The sequence below is a fragment of the Eschrichtius robustus genome, chromosome 15, assembly GCF_028021215.1.
Source record: "Eschrichtius robustus isolate mEscRob2 chromosome 15, mEscRob2.pri, whole genome shotgun sequence".
In the NCBI taxonomy this organism is placed as follows: domain Eukaryota; kingdom Metazoa; phylum Chordata; class Mammalia; order Artiodactyla; family Eschrichtiidae; genus Eschrichtius; species Eschrichtius robustus.
This window is the reverse complement of record NC_090838.1, coordinates 38,709,110-38,724,843: the sequence shown is the minus strand read 5'-3', so window position 1 is coordinate 38,724,843 and position 15,734 is coordinate 38,709,110. Positions and strand designations below refer to the sequence as shown.

The following is a 15,734-nucleotide window of genomic DNA, read 5'->3' as shown; positions in this document are numbered from 1 at the left end:
TAACTTACTATCCTATCTCACCCTCTCTGTGTTACCCTTCATAAGATGTCGCGCTGGGCTGGGGTCAGTACACACCTGCTGATTGACCAGACTTTTTTGGTTTAAGTTAAGGAAATGATCTGAACAAAGCATCTCTAGAAGAGATTGTACGATTAGCTGCTCTCAGCCATTAACATCCTAGCATGAATCAGCCTCTCAGCTCTTCACCAAACAGGACAGAAAAAGGCCTTGGTTTGGAGGATGAGTGGGGCAAGGGGGTGAGACAGTAAAAAAAAAAAAAAAGTAGAGGTGAAAGCCTGGGAAAAGAAGTCCGAACGGGGGACCTAACAGGGCACCAGAAACCATATCTGCCTCCACAATTTTCCCTCTGGTCTCACTCTTTCCTGCATGAAAAGGTCACGGCAGAAAACTAAAATCACTTGTCCCACATTTTAATGTCTTTCCCTTAGTAGTCTAGAGACGAGGAAATCATAATCTCTTATTAAGACTGATGTCTTCACTAAGCAAATGCCAATGAATTAATAATAAACCTGACATTTGTCTTAGAAAGCTTGCTGCACATTGACCTCTAGCTCTCATGTAAAATGAATTTGATTTTACCTCATATGAGTATGGGGGAAGCCAAAAATCAATTTTATAGTGAAAAGCCAACTCTGCACATCTACCAGTGTTTAAGGCCGTCCGAACGCAGGAGTGAACCTCATCTGGTTACAGTTTGCGGAGCTCCTCTTGAAAGAGGATTTAAGACAATCAAGTGGTATTTCCACTGATGTTCCCGTCAGAGTGTGTTCTGTTCTCGGCCCAGCGTGGAAGCTAATATCATAAAGCTATTGTTTCAGTTTGCTTCCTGTGATACAAATCTCAATCGGCCGCCCAGACTCCCAGCCTGAATTTCTCAGCGTTGAGGTTTCCTCTCCAACATTCCCACACAGAACAGCCTACTGTGAAAATCAAAGGGAAACGTGTTACTAAGTAAAGAAGAAACTTTTCTAAAGCAAAACCTGGTCTTTTTTAGCCTTTTGAACTCTTGAGGTACGCAACCAGCTATTTCCTATCATAAAGTGAGCCAACATCGGCACTCACCTTTGTTAGAAATGCTTCAATAATGGATCTGTGGTTTGTTTTGACTTGGGAAAGCTTGGCAACTCTGCATTTTGCTAGAAATTGCTAGAAGGTGGTAAGAGGACAGTAAGGGTTTACACTGGGTTTTCATTTACGTCACTTTTTCCAGAAGACTACTCTTATTATAAATCAATTTGCTTGTTCATAGTAAGTTTTATCTCTTAAGTTATAACTTACTGAGAGCCCATATGTGGCAGGCAAGAGGAAAAGGGCTTTCATATCCAATGTCCACGGTAAGTACTGGTATCCTCTTTGTGCAGATGAGAAAGTAAAGCTCAGAGGTAGTCAAGAGGTTTTCACAAGGCTGCAGAGAAGGAAGGCAGCCTGACTGAGGTTCCAGGGCAGGTCCAACTGTCCACAAATCCTGAACTCCTTTTCTCTGCATTGCATGTTTTGAAGAAGCAAAATGTGATTTAAAAAGAACAAGATCCTGTCTCGCATACAATTCCTAAAAACGATAACAACAATTGGTCTAAAGAATGTGTGGCAGCAGCCTGGAAGAGAAGGTACAGAAAGCCATCCATCTCCTCCTCCCCCAGGTGAAGCATGTTTTATGAGAACTGCTCCTTCAAGGACGCCTGGACCAGATGGCCAAATGTGGACACTTTTTATCCTTTTCTGTCATTTCTTTCCCTGGGACCGAGAGGACCAGAAGTGACACACTGAGGGCTCTGGTCAGTCCAGGGCCAAGCCCAGCCAGAGCACAGGCACTTTGCTCCCATACTTGCAACCGCCCTGGGAGGGGACATGTTGATGTCTCACTGTGGCCACTCTGGTCCTATCTCCCTGGGCATATCTGGCACACAAGGGGTTCACGCCAGCACACATGCAGGCAGATGTGCTCAGAGCCTCCAATATGTGTCCTGTCCAAGCCAACCCTGAACCACTGAGGGGGACGGTTATGCATGGGAGAGCTCGGAAACCAAGGCCGTGCACCAAGAGCAAGGGTAGAAACAGTCACTGAGTGTGTGAGGACCTCCTGCAGACCCCAATGCTCAGGGCTAGCCCCTGGTGACTCTGTTTAACTTTGGTTCCTCCTCCAAGGGAGAACCCTCCCCTTCCCCCAGTCCTCAGCCCTCATCGACATCTTTGCCTGACCAGGTTTGCAGAATGCTCCTGCCCTCCATGTCTCTCTTCCCATGGATTCAAAAGGACTTGAACTCCAGGTGCTAAATGTGTGACTTGGAGCAACCTTAACTTTGCTGTGCCTCACTTCTCATCATCTGTGAAATGAGGGGAAACATCCTACAAGTCCAAATTCAATCAGAGAGATGTCCCAGGATTGATGTATTACTCCTTTCGGGGCTCCCTGCTGGTGGAGGAACAGGGGTGGTGGTGGTGGAAGGAAGCAGCGACGAACCCAAAGAAATCAGTGTCTAAGAGTAGAATCCCAAGTATTGTAACACGGAAGGTGAGATGCTTCTGGGTGTGGGGAAGGGGTCTCCGTCTAGTCATTAAGTCCTCCACTCCCTACTCTGTGCAGATGTAAAGATGATTCCAACACTACCGGACACTGCCCTCACCTGTCCTGGAGGACAAGCTTCTTTAAAGGAAAGAAGTACACACGTGTCCTGCGATGGCATCTCCAAGCCTTTCTTATACTTCAGCCCATAGTTCCCTCTTCCTGTAGCATCTAGGATGACAAGTCTGCCATTGCCTTGCACTGTTTCTTTCAAAGTATTGATAGAGCAAGTCTTCGCCCTGGGTTCTCTCCCTCCTGTCTGCTCTTTCTTGAGACTCTTTAGATTTGCAGTCCAGGGTTAGCCCTCCAACCCTTGGACCCACTGAGCTGTCATCCTACTTTCTGAAAGTCTTCCCCCCATATCCTTCCTGTGCTCCAGGGCCCAGAATAGCACATGCCGGTCTGGCCTCCCCGCCTCACACTGGATTCCCTTTGCTCTGGGTTTCTTTCCCAGAATAGCCACTTCATAACAGGATGGCAGAGTCAACCGCACTCCAAGGCACACGGCTCACTCAGGAACACTGAAAAGCCAGCACAAGAGAACCTTCCCTTGCCCTCCCTCCTCCGCTCACCACCTTGGATGCTGCCACCTGCAGTGCCATAGCCAGGTGGGGTGCGGAGGGGCACTGCCCGCTGCCTGGTTTTGTTAAGAAACTGGCAGACTAGAGGGGACTGTCGCATCAGATCTGACACTGGCAGAATCCCCAGGCCACCTCTTTCTGGTCAGGACTAACAGGAAATGGTATTTTGAAGAAGGTGAACTCTGAGGGGAAAAAAAAGTTTTGTGAACTTGAGACTTGCAGAGGTTATCAGGGGAGGTGAGAATTAGTTGGTCCTGAGGGGAGACTATTACCTGTCAGGGGCTCCCTGGTGTGAGTAGCGTGGCTGGGTCTGGTGCTTTACAGACGTTCTCTCAGTTAATGCTTAAAGACACCCCATGCAGTAAGCATTTTAACCCCTTTTAACAGATGAGGAAACTAAGAGCAGAGACACTGAACACTTTGCCTGGCATCCTGGCTAGTAAGAGGGAAAGATCCTATGGGCACATCTCCGCTTTTGGAGAAAGTGGCCGGCGGATAAGCACTAAGATGCTTCCTAAGGATTCCTTCACCCTAGACTGGAGTGTGGGTCTGACAGCCAGAGCACGGGAACTGGGGAGCCAGCAAAAGCTGCTCTCATTCTCCCAGCCCTCTCTGTCCCCTCAGCTTCCAAGCACTCCCCTGGTCCTGCCCTTGCTCTTCAGCCCATGGCTGTATTCACTGCAAAGGCCACTGCTGGAAAGACGTTCAACGAAAGAGAACAAAGCGCCAATGACGGCGTTTCTATGGGTGGAAGGTTTGCAGAGTGGGCGTTCCTGGGGAGGAAGACCTTCCCTCTGTGCCAGTGGCCTTCCAACTCTGGCCCAGTGGCGCCTCCTGCGTGCGAGGACACGTGGGGAAGGGGCCCGGGGGCCGCAGCCTCACCTGAGGACAGGAGCTTGTGTGTACGCAGGAAGCTGATGGCCAGCCGCATGATGGAGGCCTTGTCCAGGTGGGAGCTCACGCTGTGAGGCAGGGGCAGCTCGTGGGCCAGCTCGTAGAAGACCTCCGTCTCCTTGCTCCGCCGGCACCTGGCAGCATCTCGGGACTTCTCCTTCCTCCTCTCCGAGCTGCTCCTACATCAAGAGGCAGGGGTTAGTCTCTAGCACGTCACTGTCATCCCATCACACCCCTGGTCACGACATCCCCGGGACTCCCCACCCACGGCACAGCCAGACCCTCCCGATGAGCTGCCGCGGGCTCACGCCAGTCACCGGAGCCGCGGGGAGTCAGCTCTGCCTTCACGCGTCTTGTGTCTTCTCAGCCGCCTTCCCCTCCTGCGTGCCGTGGAGACCACAACAGGGCTTCACACGGGTGGGGTTTGAGCAAAGCCTTGCCGATTGAATCAACCCACTGGCAACGCCTGGGACCTGGTCCAGGACTATCTGGGGACTGAGGTGAATGCCCAGGGACGGAGAGGGAAGGGTGAGGAAGCTGTGGCCAGGGCCCAGATGGCTGTGTCAAAGCCTCTGGAGAACAAGACGAAGATCTGCTGCTGGATAAAATGCTCTTAGAGACAATGAAGCCCAGTACTGGACCTTAGATCCCATTTCGTATCAGAGAGTGATTTCCACCATAAAAATCGAAAATGCCACTAGAGCCCAAGAACCGTCAGCCAGACACCTGTCAGTCTGATGTCCCGACGTGCACACCTGCTGAGGGTTAAAAAGGACTGAGCACAAACACGATTCCTCTTTAATCCTGCCAGGACAGGCTACCAGCAGGCCTCATCTTCCTTCTCCTTGCAGGACAAAGGGCCACTCGCCAGCTCTGTACGTTTATATTATTTAACCTGATTAGCCTCAGTTTTCTCATCTGTAAAGTGGTAATACAGTACTTGCCCCACAGAGTTAATGTGAGGATTGAATATGATAACTTCAGTAAAATCTTTTTTTTAATATAAATTTATTTATTTTTCATTTATTTATTTTTGGCTGTGTTGGGTCTTCGTTGCTGCATGCGGGCTTTCTCTAGTTGCGGCGAGCGGGGGCTACTCTTCGTTGCAGTGCGCGGCTTCTCATTGTGGTGGCTTCTCTTGTTGGTGGAGCACGGGCTATAGGTGCGTGGGCTTCAGTAGTTGTGGCACGCAGGCTCAGTAGTTGTGGCTCGCGGGCTCTAGAGCGCAAGCTCAGTAGTTGTGCACGGGTTTAGTTGCGCTGAGGCATGTGGGATCTTCCCAGACCAGGGCTCAAGCCCGTGCCCCCTGCATTGGCAGGTGGATTCTTAACCACTGCGCCACCAGGGAAGCCCTCAACTTCTGTAAAGTCTTTAGTGCCAGGCCTATCCCAATGCTAAGCAGTCAATGTTAGCTAATATCAATAACAAATATATTCATGAAAAGATAATCATGAGAGTAAAAATGTTACAAAAGAGTACAGTATAATCCTATTTTCATGGAAATGTATTATACATAACACTTATATAGGAAAAAGTCTAGAAATATAATAAATGTTATTCTTACAGCTATCATGTAGATGGTACTTATTATGTTCCAGGGACTGTCTTAAGCACTACTGCACTGGCTTCTTTAATTCTCACAACTACCCTTGGAAGTAGTTGTTATTATTACCCCTAATTTACAGATGAGGAAACGGGTCCATAGAGACTAAGTACAGTAGTCCCCCTTTATCCACGGGGGATTCATTCCAAGCCTCCCAGTGGATTGCCTGACCCCGTGGATACTACCGAACCCTACCTGTACTATGTTTTTTCCTTTACTAATGGGCAGGTAGTGTATACAGCACAAATACGCTGGACAAAGGGATGATTCATGTCCTGAATGGGATGTTGGGACACCTCATCATGTTATTCAGAATGGCATGAGACTTAAAACCTATGAATTGCTTATTTCTAGAATTTTCCATTTAATATATTCAGACTGGGGTTGCCTGTGGGGAACTGAAACCATAGAAAGTGAAACTGTGGATAAGGGGAGACTGCTGTAATTCACCTGCAGCCTCTCCGCAGGTAAATGGGGAAGTGGGGCTTTGCACCGGGCAGCTGGGCCCCAGAATCCAGGGCTCTTCTCCATCAATGATGTCCTGCCTCCCCAGCCTCAAAAATGTTACAGTGTCAGGTCAGTGAGGTTAGGAGGAATTTTTTTCTTAGTGCTTCTCTGTATTTTCTTATGTTTCTATAAAAAAAAAAATCTATATTGCTTGTTTAATAAACAAGTTTGTCTTTCTTTTTTTAAAAAGGTGTCCAATGCAGTTCACGGCTCTCAAGGCCTCACCCAACCCGCTCCAGCTTGCTCTGTCTATCCTCTCTCCTGAGACTTCCAAAACCAGGGGCTGCTTCTCCTTTTGTTTGGCTTTGCAGCCTGTTATCTGGACTGAAAATTCAGTATTTTGGGATTCCCGGAATGTTGACACGCCGCCTCTCAAACCGCCAAGATGTGGGGCAGAGGCACTGTTTTGACTTTACCACATGCTTCATTTTAGAAAAACATAACAACCAGCTCCTTGGATGGATTAAGCATCATAGACTCAGACTGCAGGAGGAAACTCCAACAGCTGTTGATGGTCAGGAAGAACCTTCAGAAAAATTGTGAAATGAGTGAAATTGTTTTTCTTGTCCTATCTGCCTTTTCTGTTTCCTTTACCCAACTCCCGTTTCCTCCTCTGCCCCTGACTTCCAGCCCTCAGAACTCTCGTCCCTGCACCCCACGCCTTCAGAACCTGCCCTTAGGATCATTCTGCTCTTGCTCCGGCCTGTAGTGGCAGTTTGTATACTAGTCCCTCTCATTTGCATTTTAATCCTGACCTCTGATTGTGGAGCGAAAGCAGTTGTTCGAGGTTTGCATGCATCCCGGCCCAGGAAGGGAGGGTGGGAAGGGGACAGGATGCTACAACTGTACCCATCACACCTGCGTGTCATGAGAGCCAGCGTCTTTAGGACACTGGATTCCACTCTCCAGCACAACCGTCGTGCTCCCCAACAGAAGCATCATGAACGCATGACCAGCCGTTAGGGGCCTCTAGAGAAGGCCTCCTGGGTGAAAGAGATACCAGCACATTTACATCGATGTGACATTTACATCAATGTCTGCATGCACAGCGCTTTCCTTTGCCATTGCCCCTTCTTTGAAGTGGAAGAGCAGACAGAGAGGAAGAGCCAGGGAAGGAAAAGGCCGTCTGGAGTCGGTGCTCTGTCTGCCAATGGCCTTTGAGATTTGGCTCCTACTACGTTCCCTTGGCCACACAAATGTTTATTGACACCCACTTTTGTGTCGGGTGCTGCACCGAGAACCTTACGTATATTACCTCATTATAATCCTCTTAACAACACAATTATGGTAGGTATTGTGAGCACATTTACACACGTGGGAACTGAGGCTCAGACATCATCCATAACTTCTCAAGGTCACAAAGCAAGTGCCTACGTAAGCTCTTGGAGGGTGTACAGTCAGTGAGCAGACACTTAGAAGTCCTGAGACACGTGGGTGCCTCCCTGTCTAATTCCATCCTCACTCCCTGCATATGAGATGGGCAAGGCAGGCACTGCTGTTGTCCCCATTTCACAGATCTGGAAACTGAGGCCCGACCAGGTTAATTTACTTACTTAGGGCAGTTCTGCTAATTAGTGGCAGAGCTAGGGCTAGAACCCATCTCTTCTCAGGCCAATACATACTCTTTCTACTGCTTAACAGTAGGAGATAGTGGCTTTAGCAAGAAATAAAGAAACAGCAACATTTTAACATTTAGAAAAAGAAAGGTTGAGAATCTCATGCAGTCTCTTGGTTTAAAAGTCTGAGCTCCACTTTAGCTACCTTGTTTTTGCAGTTGTGCTCTGGGACCAGCATGACTTTAATTGGATTATCTAGTTAACCTTGACACAGCCCAGAGACATCTGTCTAACGTTGACTCTGGGAAGAACAGACAAACATGTGTAATGCTGCCATATTGAATTAGCAACATGGAAGAACAAGAATAATTAATGCTAAGTGTAAAGGTGAGACCTGCCTTGGCCTAACTGATGCACCCAGTTGACTTCCTCACCCCATCTACCACAGGTTGGGCCTCTCAAGCCAACGGATCAGGGGACGGGAAGTTAGGAGGACTGGTGTTTTAACATGCTGGCCACACACTATCCAGCTATCTGATGTTGAACAAGAAAATGCATTCTCGGTGCCCTGATTGCCTCATCTCTGAAATGGGAGCCATCTCGTGTCTTCTTTGTCAGGATCAAACGAGATGAGGGTAGAAGGGTTGGAAGTACTAGAAAGCTCTCCACCAATGAAACCCTCAAGACAGATAGTAATGATCCCACTGCCAGGCTAATCTGAGCATTAGTCACAGTCAGACTTTGGCCCTACAGCTGCTCATTGCCAAGTCAATGCTGTCTCAGGGCTGCAGGTGTATTTGTTGGTCAGGCTGATTTTGATCAGTTTGTTGGGTAATGCAGCTGACCCTTCTTAGGTCAACGAGGCTTCATTTCCTAAAGTAATTGTGCCTTATTTTCTCTCCCTAGATGGGTGTTAGAATTCACTGCAATAGACCAGAATTTTTTTTTTTTAATGATAATTCTAGACATGGCATATTAGAATTCTCTGGTTTTTTGTAAAAAGATATTTTATCTAAGTTTTCTGGATCATCAGAAAAGACTCAGAAATGTATTTCTTATTCCAATTGCTCTTTCTACAAAGTCCCTGCTCCTGTCTTTCTTGGTGGTCCTCCTGAGACCACAGGGGGTTCCTGCACAATACGTGGTATACGGAACACACCACGTGAACGTGGCCCTGGTTGATTTGTCTCGGGTGGACCCAGAAGTGTTTACTGAGCTCCGTTCTGGACCTTGTGGAGGAGGTGCACGTTCCTTGTTCTCGAGGAGTACGCAGTCTGTTTGGGGAGCCAACAACTTGAAACATGCCCATGAACCAGAGAAATAAACACAGGCAATAAGCACGATAGGTGGTTAAGATAAGAAACAAGCTGATGTCAGCAAACAAGGTCAGGGCAGGCTACCCAGTGAGGCAGGAGTCCAGCTGATCCTAGAAGGACAAGTGGCAATACCTTACAGTGTTTGAGGGGTGCAGAAAGCACATTTTTTACACTTTATCTCATGTGAGTCTCACAAAACCCCTGAGAGATAGAAACTCCTATCCCCATTTAATAGATGAAGTGGAGATTTAGAGAGGTAGAGTGACTTGCTAAAAGACATTGTCTCAAACCTAGTTCTTCTGGGTCCAAGATCAAAGGTTTTCCCCTGGCAGCAAGGGAATTGCTATTTATTGTCTACCTTCAACATGGACCAGGCTGTGTTAGATACCTTCCCACCAACTGGATGTCCATGTATACTACAGGAAGAAGAGAAGGGTGACGATTTGGAAAAGATCCAGTGACATAAAGACTCCATGGTGGGGTGGGGGGGGGAGATGCTGCCCTTAGGTGAGCACCCACTCACCTCAGAAAAAGACCTGGAACCTTAGGTGTAGGATTAAGAACCAATACCCGAGCTCAAATGGAGTGTGAGTAGGAAGAAGGGGAATCGGTGCAGGATGCAGCCTGCGTCACGCAAGGCTGGGCGTGTGGTGCAGTGCCACCCGAAGTGACTCCACAGTGCCCCGTAAAAGCTGCAGGTCCAGCCTGCGTGAATGTCTCTCTCCAAGCTACAGGTGGAGAACAAGCGGTCTCTCTCATTTTGGGGGGACATTTCATATACACAAATTTATACGTATTCTCCCCAAGTTAAAAACTCAAATTCTGAAACACTTGATCCCAACTAAGGGAAAAAACCACTTAGGGACCAGGCAGCCAATCAAAAGATAAGACAAAACTGACGGTCCTAAAGCTTCAGCATGCACATGCTATAACTCAACCAGGGAAAAACCGCTTTGCCCAGAGCTTCATTATCTTAAAAATTTCTCCTTAACTTTGGGGTTATTGCTCTAAGCCTGGCTTAGGGATCCCTACTAAAGTCAGTAATGGAACCATTATCAGCTCTTGGCCAGCCTGGCTTGCGGCCCCCAAGATGTCACCCACTGCACCAATGGGGTCGCTTGCTTAATTAGCCATAGTCTCCTGATCTTTTGCGTGATTAGGGCTCTCATGCCTAATGCCTGTGGGCCATCAGGGTATCAAAACAATACACCTGTTCCCTATAAGGTTCGAAGGCTTAGAAGCAGAATGGATTTCAGCAGGTTAAGGAGAAAGACTGAAGCTAATTAAGCCACCTTGGATCAGTCTATTGGCTGGTGGTGAAATTCTAAGCTGGTGCCAATTCGCAGAAGACTGTAAATGGATGAAATGAAGGTCAAATGCAATGGGGAGGGGGCTTTTGTGACCCTTCACTGAGGCTGTGCCACTGCTGCACGAGGGCTGCCTGAAGGACAGAACGTGCCAGCTTCAGGTCCCAGAGATCAGGACGAGGGGCTGCCCTACACCTAGGGGTTGATTGCTTCATGGATTAAATTAGAGAAGAACAGGACTTCCCTGGTGGCGCAGTGGTTAAGAATCCACCTGCCAACGCAGGGGACGCAGATTCGAGCCCTGGTCTGGGAAGATCCCACATGCCGTGGAGCAACTAAGCCCGTGCGCCACAGCTACTGAGCCTGTGCTCTAGAGCCTGCGAGCCACAACTACTGAAGCCCGCGTGCCTAGAGCCCGTGCTCCGCAACGAGAGAAGCCACCACAATGAGAAGCCCACACACCGCAACGAGGAGTAGCCCCCGCTCGCCGCAACTAGAGAAAGCCTGTGCACAGCAACGAAGACCCAACACAGTCAGAAATAAATAAATAAATAAAATAAATTTAAGTAAATAAATAAATTAGAGCAGAACCAAAGCTAGTGCTTCTCAATCTTGGCTGCTCACAGCAATCATCAGAGAAGCCTCAAAAAACTGATGCCTGGGTCCTACACCTACCCCCAGAGAGTCCTATTTAATAGGCCTGCGGTGCAGCCTATTAAGGGGTTTTGAAGCTTCCCATGTGATTCTCCTGTGCAGCCGGGGCTGGGAACCACTGTTGCAAAGCAGTCAGCTTTGAAATAAAAAGGCTGTTTTTTGTGTGTGTTGTGTTGTTTTGTTTTGTTTTTTTGGTGGAAGGAAAAGGAAACTGATATTTACTGAGCACTGGGGCTAGGTGCAGTTCATAAACATTCTCATCTGATCCTTATTTAAATTATGCAGTGGTATTGGTCCCAATTTTGCAGAGCAATGGATCTCAACTTTAGCCTGCAGAAGAATCACCTGGAGGGCTTAGTAAAAGGTTTCTGAGCCTGTGATCACCTGTCTTTGGAGTTCTGAAACCCAGATCCACTTCTTAAACCTAACCACATCTCTCCCCCTACCATGCACTGTGTCCACACTCAGCAAATTTGGACTCACCATCATAAACCAAACAGTTATTTATCTAGGAGCTCATGTGGCCATCACTGTCCCAGAGGCTATGACTGACAGAAAGAGGGAGGTAAAAATAAGGAGACAGACTTGAATCGAGGCCACATAAAAGGCAGCTACCCCTCAAAATAGCCACCTCGGGAGAAGGTACAAACTTTATTCTGGTGAAATGGCCACTGCTCTAAGTATTCTGGGAGGTCCTTTAGAAAGAACCTCAGAGTCACACAAGAAAATCAATCATAATACTTCATAGAACATACATCATTTTAAACCCCAAACGACATTATCCTGTGTAGCCACCCCCTTTAGTCACCAGACTTGGCTGTGGATGGGTCTCAGTTGTTTGAAAGAATAAAATATGCCCTCAAAGATAAGGCCTTGCCACAATTGAAGGTATTGAAAAGAATGGTCTTTGGCTCTGAAGGCAATTCCAAAGGAGTGGCAAAATATTTTAAAAGAGGGTGGTGTTGGCCAACTTTCTGGGATATTCTGATGTTTGCCGAAGACAGCAGTGATGCGTGGGGGAATCTATTATATAGATTATATATTATATAGGAGAGGAAAGGGCATCAAAGTTAGCCAGTCAAAATGGAAGAAATTACATTAGCAAATTCAGGAGAAACTGGGCAGATCAGACAGAACTCCACAAGGGGGAAAGGCATCAGTATGCATACCTCTGTGAGAGGTCTGGTCTCTGCCCTGAAAGAGAGCACAGCCCAACTGAGAGATAAGACTAATACTCCAGACTAGTGTATCAAAAGCCCTAAAAGAAGGGATACAAAGAAGAGGTGAGGGCTGGAGTGGCTAAAACAAGAACAGATATTTTCACTCAGCCCTGCCCTGAAGGAGGAATCCTGGGAAGTGTCTCATTTCTCATCCTCCCCATCTCCCCTCCCCTGGGGCTAAGCCCCCAGCTCCCTGACCCACTCCGGTGGTCTGTGCCCCTGAAGACTGGCCTGGACTGCATTCAGAGCTGACAGTAATGTCTGGGGCCCACCCAACACAGCCCTCTAATGGTCAAATCTGCTCGGGGCCCACTGGAGATGCTTATCTGGTGGCCTTCTAGGCCCCAGGCAGCCTTGGGGAAGAGAGCAGCAGACCCAATTACCAAGCAGCCCCATAGGTATAGCCCATCTGGGGCTCCAGATAACCCAGCTCCTTACGTCATCTGAGGACATGTGCAGTCTCCAGCCCAGCTGGGAAAAGCGTGCATGCACAGGAGCGAGAGTGACGATCTGTGTCTATGCTTAGCTTCACCAAGCCCAAACCTTAGCGGGGTTCTCTATTCAACATATTAATGAGTAATACGGCCTTACATTTGTATCACTCATTACACCTTATAAAGCACTTTATATGTTAATCTGTAAATCTTGCCCGGTAGGATACAAAGAGCAGGTACCGTTATTCCCATTTTAGAGGTGAGGAAAATTAAGGCTCAGAAAGGTAATGGGAATGTGTGGAGCTGGAACCAAACCCCCGAGCTCTGACTTTTTCAAGGACACGTGAACAGAGAGCCCATTGCCAAGCAGCACTAGATGTGTCACACAATTGGAAATAGACATTCATTATGCATTACCATTTCATAACGTAGTTTAAGCTATCACTTTTGAAAAAGGCTTTGGTGGAATAAGGGTAATGCTTATTTAGTGCAGGCAATTTTGAAAATACAGAAAGGTATAAAGAAAAAAACTGAGCTCTCATTGGATTTATGCTTGTTACTTAAAATTTTATCACATTTTAGAGAACTCTTTAAAAATATTCCTAACAGCCAGCAATATCATATTGTATGGGTGGATCGCAATGCGCTTGACAGATGTTCAGAAATGGTTTCTAATTTCCAGCTGTTATAAATAACACTATGATAACTACCTTTGTATCAGGTGTTGCTTTTTAATTTATTTTTATAACGCAAGACGACACATATCCAGCTTGCCGCCAGCTCCCCATGGCTTCCTCACCGTGATCGCCTCTGAAAGTTGAGGAGCTGAATTTGGTAACAGCATCTTCAGGATCATGGCCACCATTACTGAATGTGGGGCCCCAGAGAAGTGCTTCAGAGGGAGATACCCGGGGAAGGAAAGCGGGGTGTGCATACTGTCTCAGCAACCTTCCCTGCCCTCTGACCGGCTCTCTCGGGCTTCCTCTTCCCTGCATGCAGTGTCCAGGTTAAAACGTCTGAAGAAAGATGACCAACTGTACTGAACCTGGAGAATCCAGTTCTGCGAAGATGGCCACTCTTGTTGGTCAGCAGGACCTCATGCCCCAGTGTAAAAATAAGGTTTTCTTTCCACCTACCCCGATCTCAGCATGTCTACTGATAGAGAAGACCCCCCCATGAAGAGGGGAGGCAAGCACGCGTCCACAAGGAGCATTTGCCTGGCTCCCCACTGTTCTCTCCGGCCTCTGATGCCCACTACTGCCCGAACCCCTCTACTGTGCAGACTCCAGCTGAGGGACTAATTAACCTCAGCATGCTGAAGGGCTGCTGCTGCTACAGCTAAGAAAGAACCACACGCAGTGCTTGTCGTTTGATAAAGAACTCTCATCACACTGCCTCTGACTGAATCCTGAAACAACCTGGGGAGGTAGGCATGTATCGTCCCTATGTCACACATGACAAAACAGACTCCAAGGATGTTAGTGACATGCCTGGTGTCACCCAGTGATGGAGCTAGCACTCAAACCTACCATTTGACCCTAAATCTTATACTCTTTTTTTTAAAAAATAAATTTATTTACTTATTTATCTATTTTTGGCTGTGTTGGGTCTTCGTTTCTGTGCGAGGGCTTTCTCTAGTTGCGGCGATCGGGGGCCACTCTTCATCGTGGTGCGTGGGCCTCTCACTATCGCGGCCTCTCTTGTTGCGGAGCACAGGCTCCAGACGCGCAGGCTCAGTAGTTGTGGCTCGTGGGCCCAGTTGCTCCGTGGCATGTGGGATCTTCCCAGACCAGGGCTCAAACCCGTGTCCCCTGCATTGGCAGGCGGATTCTCAACCACTGCACCACCAGGGAAGCCCAATCCTATACTCTTGATGGCAATCAGGCAACCTTCCCCAACATGCCCATAAGCAGATCCCTCTCGCAAGTTCAAAAGGTTTAGCTGAGCCGGGTGTATCGGGGGTGAAACCCTCTAAGGATACTTAATTTGATGAGCTCTTGGTCTGGGAAGCAGCAGAGGGGACATCCTGGTCACCCTCTTGTCCTAGGTCAGCCCCACAATGACAACAAACCGGGCCCAGTGGGATCATTTGTCTCTGCTTGGAGATGTCTGTCTCACAAAGGAAAAATGTTCCTACTTTGCTCTCAGCATCTACAGACACCACAGGCTACAGGTTTCACTCTCACTAGACTCTTTTCCTTGGTGCCACTTCCCTGGGCGTGAGGGTGTTTCCCCACACCCAAGCTGGTACCCGATCTGATTCAGGGTTTTCCTTAAGGCTTCTATCCGTCAGCAGCCTACTTCCTCTGGATCCCACAAGCTTCCAACAGCACAATCTATGGTTTGGCTCAAGCCATTCTGCCTATGCAGCCATCCTGTTCCTACAACACTGCCTTCAGCTAAGAGAACTGACAAAGAAATTGCACAGCAAAAGGATAAAGAAAAAAGTGCCCTGCCCCAGATGTAAAATGGATTTCCCAACATGAGGCAAGCACTTTCTCTAGAGGGAGCGGGGAGCAGCTTAGTGTCCCCTTGGTGGCTAAGACCTAGCGCCCACTCTTCCCGTCCCCACACCGTTCCTGGAGGACACATTCTTCATCCCTCGGCCTAACTGCACTCATCTTCCAGGACCTCCCACCATCCGTCTTCCCCAGGAAGGCCTCACCTGTGCTGACCTCTCCGCATCCCAGTTCAGAGACTCTGTGCTGCACCATCCGGCCCTGTGTTGTTCTTCACTCACTTCACTTCTGTAGATTTTGTCCCCCTAACTAGACCACCTATTCTGGAGGGAAAGGATCCCATCATCTGTTCTTCTGGAGTCCTCTAAAGCATAATTAGTACAAAGTGGTACAAATTGGAGACATTAGATAAAAACCACTTAAATGATTTCTGTTCTGCAAATTCTTCAAAGTCGCTTGCTGTTCTAGATCATTCATAAAAATCTAGGACTTCCCTCGTGGCTCAGTGGTTAAGAATCTGCCTGCCAATGCAGGGGACATGGGTTCGAGCCCTGGTCCGGGAAGATCCCACGTGCCGCGGAGCAACTAAGCCCGTGCGCCACAACTACTGAGCCTGCGC

At 48.0% G+C, this 15,734-nt stretch overlaps 1 protein-coding gene across 1 annotated transcript in view; it reads right to left on the bottom strand.

The window, feature by feature from the left end:
• Window positions 1-15,734, bottom strand: part of EPAS1 (endothelial PAS domain protein 1) — an 89,056-nt gene that overhangs the window by 35,964 nt on the left and 37,358 nt on the right. The window contains exon 2 of the mRNA XM_068564792.1: window positions 4,048-4,238. Coding sequence (XP_068420893.1) covers window positions 4,048-4,238 — 191 coding nt within the window. The remainder of the gene's footprint in view (window positions 1-4,047; window positions 4,239-15,734) is intronic.